At 46.0% G+C, this 20,056-nt stretch overlaps 1 protein-coding gene across 2 annotated transcripts in view; it reads right to left on the bottom strand.

Annotated features, from left to right (window-relative positions):
- Positions 1-20,056, bottom strand: part of LOC119954134 (coatomer subunit delta-like) — a 42,760-nt gene that overhangs the window by 15,233 nt on the left and 7,471 nt on the right. For both annotated transcript variants that reach the window (XM_038779067.1, XM_038779066.1), the window contains exons 2-3: positions 6,149-6,412; positions 108-287 (exon numbers count right to left, since the gene is read on the bottom strand). In XM_038779067.1, coding sequence (XP_038634995.1) covers positions 108-287; positions 6,149-6,412 — 444 coding nt within the window. The remainder of the gene's footprint in view (positions 1-107; positions 288-6,148; positions 6,413-20,056) is intronic.

A 20,056-nucleotide genomic window follows, 5' to 3' on the forward strand; every position in this document is an offset into this window, starting at 1 on the left:
CTGCAATAATATTATTTGGAACAGTTTGATACACTATCCCTTCATATGTCTGAGCTACACAGTTTAACTGTACACTGATGCACCGCATTCATTTTTATCCGAATTACCTCTCGAACAGCCCGGAAAACTTTCTCTTCATGGGAGTCCATTTCTGTGAAGGTTCGGATCTGGGCTAGGTTTACATTCTCACGGTAACCCAGAGCCACTATCTCATCAAAGGCAAAAATCAGATCAAAGCAGTGCTCCGATATCTCGCTCTCCTCCAAAACTCTGCAGTATTCAGGAATCTATTAAATAACCAACATAAATAATTATTAAAAATGTTATATGTAGCAACCACCTAGGCAGAAAAGCAAAATAAGCAAAAAAAAATCCATTTGAAACTGATTCTGAAAAGTCAAGAGCACTACTGGATTTCTAACAGATTTCAGGCAATCCGGGAATACTACAGGGAATTTTGAAATCACTTATCCAGTTTCAGAAATTCAGGAACATTTAAGTATGACAGAGGAAACAGAAATCGACTCACTCAATTGGTTAGTGAGGAAAGACACCACCTAATATCCTAGTAAATCACATCAGCCATGTTTGATTACCTGTTTGATCAGTTAGTAAACCTAGTGCCCTACAAGTGGCCTCAGCACTCAGTGCGAGAGATAGGGCAAAGGAAATCTTGGCTCCTCGTTACAATGCAAACACATCTGCTGGAAAATGCACATCAGGCGAGGGCAAGCTCAGAAACGCCATCTATGACAAAACACCACTTATCCCAGCATCAAGCAAAGCCTTCAGAGAAGCGCAGGGAGAGTGGATCTCATAAGATACAAACAGATGGGGAAGGGCATGGGAGCACAACCTTCAAGATCATTTCCACACCAAGTTACCCCAAAAATCTATGGCTTTTGTTTCCAGTAACCAGAAGACCATTCCAAACACTGTTTATTTACATGAAGACTTTCTTTCCAACACATGTTTAAAGCCTCCCCATTCTAAATTTTAACTTATGATGCCTCTACATATTCAGGAACTCACACACATCTTGAAGTAATGTTCCAAATTAAACTTACAAATGTCTTTTTTGTATCTCACACTTATATATACCTTCGCAATCAAAAACTTTCAAAACAAACAAGCCCTAGTTCCTCAAGTTCAAATCATGGAAGCTAGCCATCAGCCTAGAGATTTTGATTGTTTCGTCTCCATGACTTCAATATTCTGTGTTTTGAGGGCCAAACCTGAACTCTGGCTGGAAAAGGGCACCTGCTTATGCTCAACTGACCCAAATGATTGTATTCTACTCATTTTAGGCTCCAGTTGGCATGTTATCACTGTTAGACTACACACACCAACAACAAAATGAAATTAAAATCACTTATTGTCACAAGTGGGCTTCAATGAAGTTACTATGAAAAGCCCCTAGTCGCCACATTCCGGCGCCTGTTCGGGGAGGCTGGTACGGGAATTGAATCCACGCTGCTGGCCATGTTCTGCTTTACAAGCCAGCTGTTTAGCCCGCTGTACTAAACCAGCTCCACACAACTGGTTACGAACAAAAACATCTTATTTTCTGGAAAATTCAAATCAAAATAATGGCTCAGGATTCTGAGTTTTGTGACTTTTGGAACAGAAGCATTTGCAACCCAAACGATTCACCAACAAAGCACCAGGAACAAAGCAAACTATTTACAAACTCGGCATTTCTACAGGCAAATTATGAACTTTCAAAGTGAATACCTGAGAAACATCAATAAAGATCACCCATTCTGAAGCTGTATGTTAAGAACCAACTAAAACAGGATTTTTTCAAAGACATCAAAGAGCCTTATTCACATCACATCCAGTTCCTGAGGCAGTTGCAGAGATACAGATGCCAGACCTTGCATCACAACGCAAGCTGAAGGGCTCAGCCGCCGTGGCAGAAAGACGCCACCACAGGGTGCTTGGATCGACAACACAGGGTCGGGATTCTGGGTGTGAAAACAAGCTTACATGACCACCTGTTTCTTGTTCTTAAGTTTCCTACATTTTTGTTGCAATCTCTCCCAGCTACTGTATAATATCCAACATATTTTCCCTCGCTTTAATTCTGAAGAGTCAAACTGACTTTAAGCGTTAACTGGGTTTCTCTCTCCCTGCATGCTACCAGACCTGCTGAGTTTTCCCAGAATTCTCAGTTCTGCTTCAAATTACAGCATCCGCAGTGATTTGCTTACTTATGTGACCAGTTTTTGACGAGAGTCTCAAGCTTAACCGCAGCAGTTGCTAGTTCTGTACAGCTGGGGCTCAGAGGAGCCGGTCATGAGCTAAAGAGGAAGTCGCTGGCTATGTGCTGCTGCAATTGGGGCCTGGGGATGCCCTGGAGAACAACCAGCTCCGTGGAGCTGCAGGGAAACTGTCCACTAGAACTCTGGCAGTTGGGGCAGAGGAGAGCTTGTAAACAGCGGTTGTCTGTTAGAGAGCGGGAATCATGCTGGTAATTAAATGCCGGGGTGCAGCATTTGGGAATCCAGTAAGACAGAGTCTTGGGAGAAGAGATTGAGAAACAGGGAGACAAACAGCTATTGAAGCAGTCTGTGTTGGAGTGACCTTTTGAGGGAAATCAGAGGGGAGATCTCCGAAAGAAAGAGCTGAACTCCCTCAGGAGGAAGACTAAAGAATTTTTGAGAGTCACCAACATCTGGGTGGGTTGCTGAGAAAATTCAGGGGGTCGATTGTCCTGCCGTTTAATGTGCAGTTTGTAATGTGTTTGACCAGCTTGCTTGCTAATTCATGTTTACCTCATGTTAATTCTGGACGCAAGATAGATAGTATTGACTGTTTGCTTTATTAACTTGTGTAAAGTAACATTTCTTTGGTTTGTTTAAAACCGTGGAATCTTACGAATTAATTCTCTTAGCAGATACTTAGCTGAGAGTACAAATTTTGTCCACTTTAACAAAAAAAGTAACAAATTTGGGGTCTGGGATTGTAACAAGATATCGCTGGCACAATGATACCATTCAATGCACTCTCAGTTGAAGACACCATGAACGATGGTCCCCTGTTTTACAAGCTTTACCATTCTCTACAGCACAGTTGCATACAAATCACACGAGAAAATAACTAGATTTATGAACTAATTAATTCCATCATCTTTTTAGATTGGGTCAAGTTCCCTAAAAGGCAATGAAAACATAGTGTAACATTTAGCACATTGCACTCAAATCTTTACCCTTTCGTGACAGTCATCTCCCATGTGCCTGAAACAAGGCGGTATCTCGTTCATTACCATTCAAATATAGATGCATTGTAAATTAACAAACATTAATAAAACACTTATTGTGAATGTTCCAAAGTGGTTCAGCACCACTTAACTACTTTTTAGAAGTAATAACTTAATTGTAGGTAAATGTGATAGCCAATCTGAATCTACCGATATTCGAAGCATTAAATAGTTATGTGGTTGCAAAGTGCAGGTTCGACTGCGTTCATTGCAGAGGATTTGTAAGTGACGGGGCAGCCAACGTGATAGCGATAAACAGCAGAGTTATAACAAGGATTAAGTAAGCAGCTGGTCAGAACATTTTTTGGAATTGTTCCTTTATTAACCACAAGGCATTGGCATCAAAAGGAATTCCATCCGTACTTGAAGTAGTGTTGAAACGAATTGTGGTTCAATACCTGGCTGTCAGAGGCTCTGTGTTCCTACATGGGGGCCAAGGACAGATATTTATTGGTCAATACAGAGGTACGTTGGCTTACAAAGCATCAGATGCTTGGCAGAGATAATGAACTGAGATATAAACTCCACACTTTCTTACTCAAGAAAGTGTCCTGTCGAGCTGATTTGTTTGGGGATGAAAGTTGGATGCTATCTCTGTCTTACTTTGCAAAACACCTTTTCAATTCTAAACGAACTGAACCCAAACTTCCAGGGAAAGGATGATGATTGCTTTCTGCACTGAAGAAATGGATGCCTTACAAAGTCATTGAAAGTTTGGCAAGTGCGAGTACAAAACCAGATACTACATGTTACATGCTTCCCACACTGCTATGGCGCATTGAAGAAAATGTGTTCGTACGGAAACTGTCAATAGACTGACAAGCCTTATCCAGTCGCATCCAGATGCTCTGATCAACAGTTTTTGTTGCTACTTTCCAGAGGGGAAGTTACAGATTTTGAAAGAGAAGAGGTGGGTGAAAAGTCTCTTGAGTTTGAGACCCCAGCGTCAGTTATCAGGTTTCTGCTGACTCTAAATTAGGAGACTGAACTGCTGCATCTGACTTGTGACAGCACATTAAAAATATTCTAGGTCCACAAGGTTGTTAGCATTCTGGAGCAGCATCTCCCAGGAGTATTCAGTGCTGAGTTATGCAAGTATTTTGTTGCTAGTGCCTTTCACGATGATCCACATGTGCGAGGTTGGATTTTTGGTTCTCACAAAAATGTAGATGGCACAAAGCAATTGTCTGAATGCTGCATCCGATATGTCCATTGCCCTCTCCTCCTGTGAATCTGATTGGAGTGAGATCATGAGGACCAAGGAGGCTCACCTGTCACATTACAGGCAAGAGAATGTGACATGGGTTCCCGAAGATTCAGCAGTTGCAAAAGTGGGTCCCAGGAAAAAGATTTTCAAAATCACTGGCCCAGGTTGTGCTCAAGTCTTTAGACTGGGGTTTGAACTCATGACATGACTTAGACAAGAGTGCTATCCACTGAATCAATGCAGGCATCCTAACTCTCGAAACACACAGAGACAGGGCAATGTAACTCAGCATAACATTGTAATTACTGAAGAAATAGGTTCCCGTACCAGCCTCCCCGGACAGGCGCCGGAATGTGTCGATTAGGGGCTTTTCACAGTAACTTCATTGAAGCCTACTCGTGAAAATAAGCGATTTTCATTTTTTCATTTCAGTGGTTCACTTCCTCCCAGTTTACCCCCAAATACTGTTCACCATGGAAACGTATCTGCCATTCCTCAGAATTTCCCAATTGGTCCAGACATTTAACTCATCCCTTCCACCTGTTACAAAACCGTGTCCAGGTGACCCCACCAAGTATATTACTGACTATTGAGGAGATAACTGGGACACATTCACCCTTATTACTTTAATCAAATTAAATTACATAAACAAACTAAACCGAGTTGCCAAATAAATAAATCAATCCCACACCCGAGGCAGCATGTGAAGAGTTGACTTGCTGTGGTGAGACATGAGTTTTGGTACCACGATTTACTGCAAGTTAACAGCTTTATTCATATATTTAACAGGACAGTTAGTAGGAATGAAGCATGTCTGCTTAATGTTATAGCAGAAAACACAAGTCTAACAGCTAATACAATGCCAGAATATTTTCAATTGACTCAAAAATTCTCAGTGGATGAATTTTGGTCACCTACCTACCAGTGTCATCTTACTCATTCCCAATTCCCATACCAGATTTCCCAATGCTTTCCTCCTGACGCGTTATAGATAAAGGCACGTTTTCCTAATTACAGAATCTTTACAGTGCAGGAGGCAGAAATCCGGCCGAAAGAACATTCTACCTCGTCCCACTCTCCTGCCTTACCCCAGTAACCTTGCACGTTCCTTATTTTCTGATAGCAATCCAATTCCCTTTTGAATAACTCAATCGAGCCTGCCACAACCACCCCTCTCTGGACGTCTGTTCCAGACTCCGACTATCCCCAGGTCAAACCTTTCTCACATCACTTCTACTCCTTTTACCCATTATTTTGAATGTGTACCCTCTAGTTTTTGATGTACTCATAAGGGATATCTTTCTCACAATTCACCCTGTCCATACCCCCTCAGGATTTTGAATACCTCTTGTTAAGTCTCCTCTCAGCCATGTTTTTCTCCAGGAAAACAGACCCAACCTCTCCAAGCCACCTGCATAGCTACTTAGTTTTGTTTATCCCTGGAATCACATTTGGGATGCTCATACAAATCCTCTGAATCTCTTAAACTTGTAGCATTATTAGTTGGCTAAAGAGTTTGATTTTGCAATAGGTAGTGACATAAGAAATGGGAATCCTCGTTCCTGGGTGTATCTAATTCATGACAAAAATCACTTGCTCCAATTATCAATGGCATATCCTGATAAATTCAAGTTGTCTCAGTTTCGGTATTCTCAGCAGCTTGAGTTTATTGCTCTTACCACTCGTGAGAAGAGACGAAGTGTTTCCAGATCTTCCAGGATGTTGCTATTTTTGGTTGTGATCAATACCATGTAGAGTTTTTCCAGTGGCTGGTACACGTACCGCACACTTTCTGTCTCCACAAATGTGTGCTGCTTTCCAGTGTTCATTAGTTTAGGGAATGCTGCCAGCAAACCTTCAATTCGGGTCCTTGTCATTTCCACAAACTGCCGTGAGATAATAGCCTTCCCAGCCTTGGTGCAAACTGCTGTAGCCAACAGCACCTAAATGGAGGGAGAGAAGTTAAAAGCAGTTATCAATAAGAAAATTACAGAATGTTCCTACCCTAATTAGGTAAACTAGACAGATATATCGGCGAGACAGATTAGTTGGACCAGAAGTCTATTTTAACTATCTCCTCCACCTCAGGCATAGCATTACGTATGTACCTAGGCAAAGAGGGATCTTGTGGCTTTGAATTGGGTGTCAGAAAATACTATTTTAAATAATTCCATGTTCTTGTTACTGGATGCAGTAAATAACCTTTTGAACAAAGGTTTTACTCAAGGTCTCTGACCAGAAATGTTGGCAGCATCAAATGCTGCAGCTCAGGCTGGTTAACTACCGATGTCATTTTGGGTTAGATCAGCAATAGGATTTCAGCAGCAATGCAATTTTGGACATAACTGCACATGTGCAAATCTTGAGCTTCAGAATATTGGGTAGTATAATGAGCAAACAGATTCTCACCAAATATCAAAACACAGCACTAAAAACTGACCGTAAACAGGAACAAATTGGCAACCTAGCTTCTGATAAGCCACCGAATTGGACTGGTCTATGATCATAGAATACTACAGGGTCGGTTTAGTTCATTTGGCTGGACAGCTGGTGTGTGATGCAGAGCAAGCCAACAATGCTTGTTCAATTCCTGGACTGGCTGAGGTTACCCACGAAGCCCCGCCTTCTCAACCTTTCCCCTCACCCGAGGTGTGGTGACCCTCAGGTTAAATCACCACCAGTTAGCTCTCCTCCTCAAAGGGGAAAGCAGCCTATGGTCATCTGGGACAATGGTGACTTTACTTACTTAACAGCACAGAAAGGCACAGAAAGAGGGCATTGCACCCATTGAGTCTGGGCAAGCTCTTTCAAAGAGCAACCCAGTTAGTCCCACTTTTCCATTCTCCCTCGATATCCGTGTAACTTATTCTCAATGCACAAATATTGACTACACTTGCCAGGCTCTCAGAAAGAACTTGCATTCATTCATATCCTAAAGTGTTTTAAAATTAGAGTGTTGCTGAAAAAGAGACAAGCTGTTGAAGCTTTTCAGCTTGCACTCATCAGAAGACTCAAAAATGCCAAATTTCAAAGGAGTCAAGACCTTGGAGAATGCACTAGGGAATTATTGACCCCCAACCTTTTGTTTAATTCAATGCCTAAACATTTTCCTTCCGCCTGCAGATGGCACTACCCTGCGTATGAATAGCAAACATAAATGAGCCACATTGTGAATCTGCCTGATAATCTTCAATTGGTTGTTCGCCTAATTCTTAGCATACTCCATTCTAAATTGTTGCTTTTTTTTTGTTGCTGGGACGTGGGCGTCGCAGGCTGTTGCCCATCCCCAATTGTCCTTGAGGGGGCAGTTAAGAGTCACATTGCCGTGGGTCTGGAGTCACACGTAGGCCAGGTACGGATGGTGAACCAGGTGGGTTTTTACAACAATCAACAATGGTTTCATGGTCATCGTTTTATTCCAGATTTTTACTGAATTCAACATTCACCATCTGCAGTGGCAGGATTTGAACCTGGGTCCCCAGAGCATTACTCGGAGTTTCTGGTTTACTAGTCCAGTGACAATATCACTATGTCACTGTCTCCGCCGGTACAGGATGAATCTTATCACATCTTTTTTTTTAATTTAGAGTACCCAATTATTTTTTCCAATTAAGGGGCAATTTTAGCATGGCCAATTCACCTAACCTGCACATCTTTTTGGGTTGTGGGGGCAAAACCCACGCAGACACGGGGAGAATGTGCAAACTCCACACGGACAGTGACCCAGGAGAATGTGCAAACTCCACACGGACAGTGACCCAGGGCCGGGATTCGAACCCGGGTCCTCAGCGCCGTAGGCAGCCATGCTAACCACTGTGCCACCATGCTGCCCTGAATCTTATCACATCTAATATTAGGTGCATGTTCTGAGTTTTACAATGAATTACTTTTAGTGTTAGTCACTGGTGACTAACACATCAAGATTCCATATATAATCAAATGAACAACTCCATATGACAAAAGCTCGCTCAGTACCACAGAGAAGTATCAGCCTACATAATGTGTTCAGGTCCTGGAATGAGGCTGAAACACAAGCTTCTGGTTCAGGTGTGGAAGTACTATCACTAGTCACTGAGACCACTCGGGGGGGATAGGTTTCGGGATGACCAGGAACCTGAAACTACAATCCTGCAGGATTGAAGGCTGAGAAGACTATTAACAAGGATGCTATATATCTAAACAGTTCGGAGATGCAGAATAATGCAAACATTTCTAAATGCCAAAGAACTTTACTTCATTTTATTTAGCAATTAAAAGGTATATTAGTTTATTTGTAAAAAATTAAATGACATCCCACAGGAAATTGAGAAACTGAAGATTTAATCCAATTCAAATCTTGATGTTGAAAGCTAGGTAGTTGACCATGCTAAAAAATGAATTTAAATGTTCAAAGAAGCACACAAAGAACAAACATTTTTTTTCTTTGACCTTGTTGCTTCTGAAGTCGGATACGTCCAAGTGTCTTGTCTGAACTGGCTTATTTTTCAGATGGGAAATCTATACAGCGGTCATTACTAACAGTCTGGAATGCATTGCCTGGGAAGGTGGACGAGGCAGGTTGCCTCATATCCTTTATAAAGTACCTGGATGAGCACTTGGCACGTCTTACCATTCGAGGCACTGGGCCAAGTGCTGGCAAATGGGATTAGGATTGGCAAATCAGGGACCTTTCATGTGGCGGTGCAGACTCGATGGGCCGAATTTTCTGCATTGTATTTTTCTGTGATACTAGAGGCACACCAGATTCAGTCCTTGCTCAATGTCCAGATGTACACAAAGGTCACTAAGCTATGATTAAAAGTCTAAATATTGGCTGTTGATTTGCAAACCAATTCCAGGCCTAAAAACAGGTACTACGGATGCTGGAACCTGATAACAGATTTGACAGTATCTGTGGAGAGAGAACGGAGCTAATGGTCTGGATGATCGCCTCCCCCCCCCCCCCCCCCCCCTTATAAGTTCTCGCGAGCTCTCACGAGCTTCAGCGAAGATTTATCCAGTCTCAAAACATTAGCTCCACATTCTCTCCACAGATGCTGTCAGACCTGTTTTGGCTTATATAAACCTTTTCCAGCCTTTGCCGATATACCATCATAGAGTTCTTAAAAGTAATTTTAAAATACCAGTTTGGTGCAGTTTCTAACTAGGGCCAGCAGCTGTGAAAGGACCGAACAGAAATAACAAAAGGGTAAACATCTGTTCCCTTGATGGGACGAGTAGATAAATAGAAAGGGCTTTATTTGTTACAAACATAAAAACACTTCATTAAATTTAGGCTATAAACAGGGTGTGAAGTGGAATATAAAAATTCTCTATAGTTTATTATTTCTTGGAGTAAGGGAAGTGATCAATCCCCAAATTCCAGTCCAGCTTTATAAGTTCGATGAGGCAGAAAAATTCCTCAAGTCCAGAGATATTGACAAGGCAACCTGCTGTGAGAAATCGTGATGTTACTATGTCGTGCACCAGCTGTATGACAATTAGTCGGCTCAAACAAGAGTGGAATTTCCACTAGCTCCTACCAAATTCAAACTCCGGCTCCCAGCAAAACAAAATGAAAACACTATTACAAGATGACGTTATCATTACTTATCGAATGGTTAAAGACAATAAATTCAATCAAACCTTATCTTTTAAAATCTTGGATATATTTGTGGGAGCTTTGGTACAATGGGGTAACTTGAAATAAATCAATCCACTACGAAATTTACACAATCACCCACAGGTGGACACTGGATGCAAAATGGTATTCAAGTGCAATTGAATTTGTTTAAAAGAACAAATTTAAACTGACGAGAAATGAATTATTCAGTTTGCCTTGAGGCCTGGGGAGGCGGGACTAATGGAGGAGATTGAACTGTTTAGGATGGAGTTCAGAAAAACGAGGGGGGATCTCCCAGAATCCTATAAAATTCGAACAGGACTAGACATGGTAGATGCAGGAAGGATGTTACCTATGGTGGCTGTATCCAGAACCAGGGGTCACAGAGGATACATGGCAGACCATTTAGGACAGAGATTGGAAGAGATTTTACCCAGAGAGTGGCGAGGCTGTGGAATTCGGTAAAACAGGAAGTAGTTGAGGTCAAAATATCGTTTGTTTTCTTTTTTTGTAAATAATTTTTATTGGAATTTTTTGAAAAATATCAACAGAATAATAATAATAATCACCCCCCCCCCCCAGCACCCGTAACAACGCATATAACAAACCCCCCCCCAAACCCAATAAACAACAAAATAAATTAACAATAAGCAAATTAACATAAACACTATCCCCCTAAACCAACCCCCCCCCCCCCCCCCCCCCGGGTTGCTGCTGCTGACCTAGTACCTTATTGTTGAGCCAGAAAGTCGAGGAAAGGTTGCCACCTCCTAAAGAACCCTTGTACCGACCCCCTCAGAGCGAATTTGACCCTCTCCAGCTGAATGAATCCCGCCATGTCATTAATCCAGGTCTCCACGCTCAGAGGTTTTGCATCTTTCCACTGCAGCAAGATCCTCCGCCGGGCTACTAGGGACGCAAAGGCCAAAACATCGGCCTCTTTCGCCTCCTGCACTCACGGCTCCACCCCAACCCCAAATATCGCGAGTCCCCAGCCTGGCTTGACCCTGGATCCCACCACCCTCGACACCGTCCTCGCCACCCCCTTCCAGAACTCCTCCAGTGCCGGGCATGCCCAGAACATATGGGCATGGTTCGCTGGACTCCCCGAACACCTGACACACCTGTCTTCGCCCCCAAAGAACCTACTCATCCTAGATCCGGACATGTGGGCCCGGTGCAGCACCTTGAACTGGATGAGACTAAGCCTCGCACATGAAGAGGAGGAGTTCATCCTCTCCAGGGCGTCTGCCCATGTCCCCTCCTCAATCTGCTCCCCCAGCTCCACCTCCCACTTAGCCTTCAGCTCCTCTACCGACGCCTCCTCCACCTCCTGCATCACCTGGTAGATGTCAGACACCTTCCCATCCCCGACCCACACCCCCGAAAGCACCCTATCCCTTACCCCCCCGCGGGGGCAGCAAAGGGAACCCCTCCACCTGCCGCCTAGCAAACGTCTTGACCTGAAGGTACCTGAACATATTCCCCGGGAGAGTTCAAACTTCTCCAGTTCACCAAGGCTCGCGAACCTCCCGTCAATGAACAGGTCTCCCAACTTCCTAATGCCCGCCCTGCGCCACCCCAGGAACCCGCCATCCATGTTCCCTGGGATAAACCGGTGGTTCCCCCGCAGCTGGGCCTCCACCGAGCCCCCCACTTCCTCCCTGTGTCGCCTCCACTGCCCCCAAATTTTGATGGTAGCCGCCATCACCGGGCTCGTAGTGTACCTCGTTGGAGGAAGCGGCAGCGGCGCCATTACCAGTGCCTGCAGGCTCGTGCCTCCACAGGACGCCATCTCCATCCGTTTCCATGCTGCCCCCTCCCCATCCATTACCCACTTACGTACCATCGAGACGTTAGCCGCCCAATAGTACCCAGAGAGGTTGGGCAGCGCCAGCCCCCCTCTATCCCTGCCCCGCTCCAAAAAGACCCTCCTTACCCTCGGAGTCCCGTGCGCCCAAACAAATCCCAGAATGCTGCTGTTCACCCTCCTAAAAAAGGCCCTCGGAACGAAAATGGGGAGGCACTGAAACAAAAACTTCGGGAGCACCTTCATTTTAACGGACTGTACTCTACCCGCCACCGAAAGCATGTCCCACCTTTTAAATTCTTCCTCCATCTACTCCACCAACCTAGTGAAATTGAGCTTGTGCAGAGTCCCCCAGCTCCTAGCCACCTGAACCCCTAGGTACCTAAATCTCCTCACTACCCTCTTTAGCGGGAGCCTACCAATCCCCTCCTCCTGATCCCCGGGTGTACGACAAACAGCTCACTCTTGCCCAGGTTCAATTTATAGCCCGAGAAACTCCCGAACTCAGCAAGAATCTCCATCACCTCCGGCATTCCCCCCACCGGGTCTGCTACATACAGCAGCAAGTCGTCTGCATACAGCGACACTCGGTGCTCCTCCCCACCTCGCACCAAACCCCTCCACCTCCTCGACTCCCTGAGAGCCATGGCAAGAGGCTCAATTGCCAACGCAAAAAGCAAGGGGGACAGGGGGCCCCCCCTGCCTCGTCCCACGGTGGAGCCTGAAGTACTCGGGCCTCCTCCCATTTGTCGCTGCACTCGCCATCGGGGCCTCGTACAGCAACCTCACCCATTTAATAAACCCCACCCCAAACCGAACCTCTCCAACACCTCCCACAGGTTCCCCCACTCAACCCTGTCAAAGGCCTTCTCCGCATCCAATGCCACCACAATCTCCGCCTCTCCTTCTGCTGCCGGCATCATTATCACATTTAGCAGCCGTTGCATGTTAGTGTTCAGCTGCCTCCCCTTCACAAAACCCGTCTGATCTTCATGTGCCACCCCTGGCACCCAGTCCTCTATTCTAGTGGCCAAGATTCTTCGCCAGCAACTTGGCGTCTACATTCAGCAATGAAATTGGCCTATATGATCCGCACTGCAAGGGGTCCTTATCACGCTTCAGGATCAGGGAAATCAGCGCCCGAGACATCATCGGGGGCAAAACACCCCCCTCCCATGCCTCGTTGAAGGTCCTAACCAACAGGGGGCCCAGCAGGTCCGCGTATTTCTTATAAAATTCAACCGGGAACCCATCTGGTCCCGGCGCCTTCCCCGACTGCATGTGGCCAATCCCACTGACCAGCTCCTCCAACTCGATCGGCGCCCCCAGTCCCTCCACCTGCTCCTCCTGCACCCTTGGAAATCGCAGCCTGTCCAAAAAACTCTCCATTACCCCTCCCACCGCCGGCGGCTCCGACCGGTACAGTTCCCAATAGAAGTCCCTAAAGACCTCATTGACCTCTGCCCCCTGCCGCACCACATTCCCACCCCATCCTTCACTCCACCAATCTCCCTAGCCGCGTCCCGCTTACGAAGCTGATGCGCCAGCATCCTGCTCGCCTTCTCTCCATACTCATAGACCGCTCCCTGCACCTTCCTCCACTGTGTCTCCGCCTTTCTGGTGGTCAATAAATCAAACTTGGCCTGCAAGCTACTCCGCTCCCCCAGCAATCCCTCCTCCGGGGCCTCCACGTACCTCCTATCCACACTCAACAGCTCCCCCACCAGTCTCTCCCTCCTCTCCCTATGGGCTCGGATGGAGATCAGCTCCCCCCTAATCACTGCCTTCAGAGCCTCCCACACCATCCCCACCTGGACCTCCCCAGTATCATTGACCTCGAGGTACCTCTCAATACATCCCCGAACCCTCCTACACACCTCCTCATCAGCCAACAACCCCACGTCCAGACGCCAAAGAGGGCGCTGGTCCCGCACCTCCCCCATCTCCAGATCCACCCAATGCGGAGCATGGTCCGAAATCGCAATAGCCGAATACTCGGCCTCCTCCACCCTCGGGACCAGTCCCCTACTCAAAACAAAGAAATCAATGTGGGAATAAACCCTGTGCACATGGGAGAAAAAAAAGAGTACTCCCGAGCCCTCGGCCTCCCGTACCTCCAGGGATCCACTCCTTCCATCTGGTCCATAAACCCCCTCAACACCTTGGCCGCGGCCGGCCTCCTGCCTGTCCTTGAACTAGAACGATCCAGTAGGGGATCCAGCACCATATTGAAGTCCCCCCCCCCCCCCCCCCCCATGATCAAGCCCCCCACCTCCAGGCCAGGAATGCGGCCCAGCATACGCCTCATGAAACCAGCATCATCCCAATTTGGGGCGTACACATTTACCAACACCACCCTCTCCCCCTGCAGCTTACCGCTCACCATCACATATCTGCCGCCACTATCAGCCACAACCTCAGGCGCCTCAAACGCCACCCTCTTCCCCACCAGGATCCCCCCCCCCCCCCCCCCCCCCCCCCCCCCACCGTTCTTCGAGTCGAGCCCTGAATGGAAAACCTGCCCCACCCACCCCTTCCTTAGACGGACCTGGTCCGCCACCTTCAGGTGGGTCTCCTGGAGCATGGCCACGTCTGTTTTCAGCCCCTTCAGATGCGAAAACATAAGGGCCCGCTTAACCAGCCCATTCAGCCCCCTCACGTTCCACGTAATCAGCCGGATCAGGGGGCACCCCGCCCCCCTCGACTAGCCATAGCCCATCGACTGCTCGCCCCTGGCCAGCACCCATTTGGCCCGTTTCCCACGGCGATAGAACCCCCCCCCCCCCCCCCCCCCCCAAACCACCTCCCTGGCCAATCAAGCAGCAACCCGGTATCCACCCCCCCCCCCCCCCCCCCAAGGCTAGGACCCCTCCTAGCCGCGATGCTCCCTCCACAGTACTCCCGTGAGCCAGCTGACTTCTGCTGACCCTGGCAGCTCCCGCTCTAACTCCAACCCCTCCTGATATGAGGTTCCCCTCCTCCCCTGTATCAGCTCCTTGACACTGCTTCGGCATGGGAAAACAGGTCTAATAACCCCGCCCCTCGTCACCAGCTCCACCCCCCTCGTCCCGCAGCACGGGAAACCAGAGAAAAGCCTGCGCTTTCACACTGCCCCACCCCAACAATGCAGCTCCCAAACAGCAGTCGCAACCCAACCACCAACTCCGTACAAAGACACAGATCAACCACAAACCCCAGTACCCCACTTAAAACACAAAACTATAACTCACATCATCCGAAAGCGAGAGAAAAAACAGAAACAAACAGAATAACCAGCAACAGCATAAACAGTGATACAGAAATAGAAAAACTCCCACAGCCCCCGATCTCTAGTTCGAGTCCAACTTTTCAGCCTGCACAAATGCCCACACTTCCTCCGGGGACTCAAAGTAGTAATGCTGGTCCTTGTAGGTGACCCAGAGGGGCGCAGGCGGCAACATGCCAAACTTCACCTGCTTTCTGTGGAGCACCGCCTTCGTCCAGTTAAACCCGGCTCTCCGCTTGGCCACCTCCGCACTCCAGTCCTGGTAGACACGCACTACCGAATTCTCCCACTTACTACTCCTCACCTTCTTGGCCCATCGCTCATCGTTTATTTTCAAGAAGCAGTTAGATATTGCACTTGGGATGAAGGGGATCAAAGGATATGGGGGGGGGGGGGGGAAGAGAAGAGGCGGGATTAGGCGATTGAGTTGGGTGATCAGCCATGATCATAATGAATGGCAGAGCAGGCTCGAAGGGTCGAATGGCCTTCTCCTGCTCCTACTTTCTACGTCTTAACAAGACCAAAACTTTGTTGTGAAGAAAACTTAACCATTTATAGAAGAAAGTATAAAAGCAAATTTAAAATCATGGCGGCATAATCCGCTTTGGTCCAAGATCAAGTACAACAGGACGCCGTGTACCAATCCGGATCAATTGTAATCCCCCCACTATATGTTAAACAAGCTATTTGGCCCGTTTCCCACGGCGATAGAACCTCGCCCCCCCCCCCCAACCACCTCCCTGGCCAATCAAGCAGCAACCCGGTATCCACCCCCCCCCCCCTAGAATTCTAGTGTATAGAATTCTATTCTATACACACTTTTGCCCCAATATCTGACCAAAGTACAATCTTTATTATGTTATTCTGACCTTGATGTAACACCACTTCAAACTTTGCACCACAAATGCAGACATCCTCATGTTACAGTATTACCTGCACCAAGGTGCATAGGTAAGACTGCAGCACTTGCATACCACACAATTGATAATTTTCCAACAATACTTTCAAGCAGGAGTACAACACGGTTTGCAGTACTATAAGAAAAGAATGTCATTCTCCAGTTCACCAAGACCAAATTGTATTTACCTTAAGGTTAAACTCACATCTGAGGTTTTCACGTCTTTTAATGATTCAGATTAACCAGAACTCATTTTTATTGTGAATAAAGCTTCACTTGTCTGGTCTGAGCTACACTGAAATGTGGTGGTAAAATACTGACTGCAGACATGTCATTAACCTCCACAAAGGAAGAGGGAAAGAAGAGTTTACTCCAGACCTTGAGGCAAATCTAGGCAGGTAACCGTGGAGTGATTTTACTTGATACTTTGAAGGATATCTTCCCCAAGACGAGGACGCAAATTAAGATCATCAAGACAAAGGTATTGACTAAAGTCACAAGACTATAGTATATTGAAGCATAGTCGTGAATATGATTTTCCTACAGCAGAAAGTATTAACATAATAACCAGTGACAACATCATGAACTGCAGACAGAATGTCTATAAAGTAGGGTTGCCCACTCTGAAATCTGCATTGATGGAGAGGTGAGTTTTATCTCATAGCAGTCAAGAGTTTTGGAAGTGGCTAGTTGCCACTGGAAACCATAGTATCAGATATCAGGTTGATTGTTTTGAATGTCAATTCAAGCCGGATCCTAAATTTACAGCAACAATGATTTAATATATACGTGTGAATGGATTAGAATCTAAAATTGTACTTCATAAAACAGGTGTTGCATAATGATCACAAGGTAAAAATTAGCAATGCATAATGTGAGTTGCAGAAGTCTGATCGAGTTTATAATCTTATTAATTGTGTAAAGTTCAAAAGTATGTTAAATTGGGTAAAAGAACAACGTTTTTCATCAATATTGGTACCAAGCTTGATTGTGAAGCGCATCACCTCCATACTCCCAGAATTCCTTGATCCACTGCAATTTGTATACCGTCGCAACCGGTCCACAGCAGACCCATTTCCCTGGCCCCACACTCATCCCTAGAGCACCTCAACAACAAAGACTCCTACATCAGACTCCTATTTATTGACTACAGCTCCGCCTTCAACACCATAATCTCAGCCAAACTCATCAAATCTCCAAAACCTAGGACTTGGCTCCCCACTCTCCAACTGGATCCTTGATTTTCTGACCAACAGACCACAATCAGTAAGAATGAACAACACCTCCTCCACAATAGTCCTCAAAACCGGGGCCCCGCAAGGCTGCGTACTTAGCCCCCTACTCTACTCACAGTACACACACGACTGCGTGACAAAATTTGGTTCCAACTCCATCTACAAGTTTGCTGACGATACGACGATAGTGGGCCGGATCTCGAATAACGACAAGTCAGAATACAGGAGGGAGATAGAGAACCTAGCGGAGTGGTGCAGCGAGAAACCACCAAGAAAGCACAACAGAGTCTATACTTCCTCAGGAAACTGAGGAAATTCGGCATGTCCACATTAACCCTGACCAACGTTTACAGATGCACCATAGAAAGCATCCTATCTGGCTGCATCACAGCCTGGTATGGCAACTGCTCGGCCCAGGACCACAAGAAACTTCAGCGTTGTGAGCACCGCCCAGTCCATCACACGAACCTGCCTCCCATCCATTGACTCCATCTACACCTCCCACTGCTTAGGGAAAGCGGGCAGCATAATCAAAGACCCCTCCCACCCAGCTTACTCATTCTTCCAACTTCTTCCATCGGCCAGGAGATACAGAAGTCTGAGAACACGCACCAACAGACTCAAAAAGAGCTCTTTCCCCGCTGTTATCAGACTCCCAACTGACCCTCTTATGGAATGACCTCATTAACACTACACCCTGTATGCTTCATCCGATGCCGGTGCTTATGAGATTACATTGAATGTCTTGTGTTGCCCTATTATGTATTTTCTTTTATTCCCTTTTCTTCCCATGTACTTCATGATCTGTTGAGCTGCTCGCAGAAAAATACTTTTCACTGTACCTCGGTACACGTGGCAATAAAAAAATCAATCCATCCAAGCTTCCCAAGTTAGGTTCCAGGTCAGATCAGTTGTGGGATAAAGCTCCTTCTATGTATGAAAGAAATCCTTTAATTCAAGCTCAGAAGGGAATATCAACAGCGCAAGTGTGAAAATTCTGTTACAACACCTGCCATTCTTGGTGATTCACAGAACACTTTGTTAAGTAATTGAGCACACTTTTATCCCATCACCTTTACGCTCACTAATTTCGAGACCAGCATTACGAAAATAGTTTTGGCATTTGTAATCATAATGTTGCTCTAGAAATTAATAAGCTTGCAGAAGTGTGGAATGTTTCATTACTAGGAAGTATCGGTTTCAGACGTGAGGGGCAAGGTTTAGAGATGTACGAGGCAAGTTGTAATTTTTTTAACACAGAGGGTAGTGGGTACCTGGAACCCGCTGCCGGAGGAAGCGGTGGAAGCGGGGACGATAGTGATGTTTAATGGCATCTTGACAAATACATGAATAGGATGGAGATAGAGGGAAACGGACCCCAGAAGTGTAGAAGATTTTAGTTTAAAGGGGCGGCACAGTGGCGCACTGGCTAGCATTGCTGCCTCACTTAAGGTATACCAAACTACTTCCAATCTGCTGTACGCTGCTTGTCTGGTGTTCCAGTTACATTAAGGAAGAATAATTGGGCTGTAACTTCCTCGCAGTGACAATCAGCGTCAGATTGCCACTCCGTTCCCAAATGCTTATGATTTTTGCAAAACCTTCCAACTCAGGCGGAGAGAGATCCAGGCAGCCCAGCTCTTCCCCAGCCTCGAAGTCCAGCTCCATCAAAATGGAGGACAATAACCCCCCCCCAAGGTCCCAGGTTCGATCCCGGCTCTGGGTCACTGTCCGCGTGTTTGCGTCGGTTTCGCCCCCACATCCCAAAGATGTGCAGGCAAGGTGGAATGGCCATGCTAAATTGCCCCTTAATTGGAAAAAATGAATTGGGTATTCAAAATTTATTTATTTTTAAAATGTATTTCTCTACCAAGAGAATTTTAAGTAAAGGTACTATATTGGCCCATATACTCATCATCAAATCCACCCTACCAGCTGCTTTGAGATTGACGTTCATAGTGATCTAGATAAAAATACACCCATCCTGCTTCTCACTCAAGGGGAAAACAAGATCGATTACCAGCAAAGCTGCATAAGACGTACGAGTAGAAAAACACCAACTGAAGAAAGCCACTAAACTCATTACGTCCTACAAAATAAAATTCTCCCCGTACTTTACCTCTGATTCATAACAAGAGAGAATCACTGTCACTGTCTGTGTGGAGTTTGCATATTCTCCCTGTGTCTGCGTGGGTCTCAGCCCCACAACCCAAAGATGTGCAAGGTAGGTGGATTTGCTATGCTACAATGACCCTTAATTGGAAAAAATAATGAATTGGGTACTTTAAATTAAATTAAAGAAATTTAAAGGTTCTTGACAGGGCAGGGAGAAGGTAAGTGGATAGGATTTTGGGAGTGGAGAGGAATCAGCGATCCAGGGGACATCCATGGTGGTTGGGGGGCTGTCTGGGTTCTTACAGTAGTTACACAGAAGTTAGAAGAGGTTTTAATTCCGACTTTTTCTGAGTAACTATTGGTGTAACCCTGCAAAGTTGGCAATTTAAACCGCATTTTCGAATGGTTTCCAGCACAGGGTAATTACCCCGGGGAAGTCTGCACTTTTGGGTAATTGCCATGCAAACCCTTGCCTGTGAAGTACTAAGCAGGGTTCCCCAGTGCATCTCCATGGTACCCCCCCTCAATATGACTCTGGGACACTCGGGAGTTACAGCGCAGTGTTCCTATACACAATTGTTCCTCCTCCCCATTTTAAATGATCACAATGTAATGATCACAATTCCAAATCTAAATCTCAATAGAAATAAAAAACGAAAAAA

Source organism: Scyliorhinus canicula, chromosome 19 (genome assembly GCF_902713615.1).
Source record: "Scyliorhinus canicula chromosome 19, sScyCan1.1, whole genome shotgun sequence".
In the NCBI taxonomy this organism is placed as follows: Eukaryota; Metazoa; Chordata; class Chondrichthyes; order Carcharhiniformes; family Scyliorhinidae; genus Scyliorhinus; species Scyliorhinus canicula.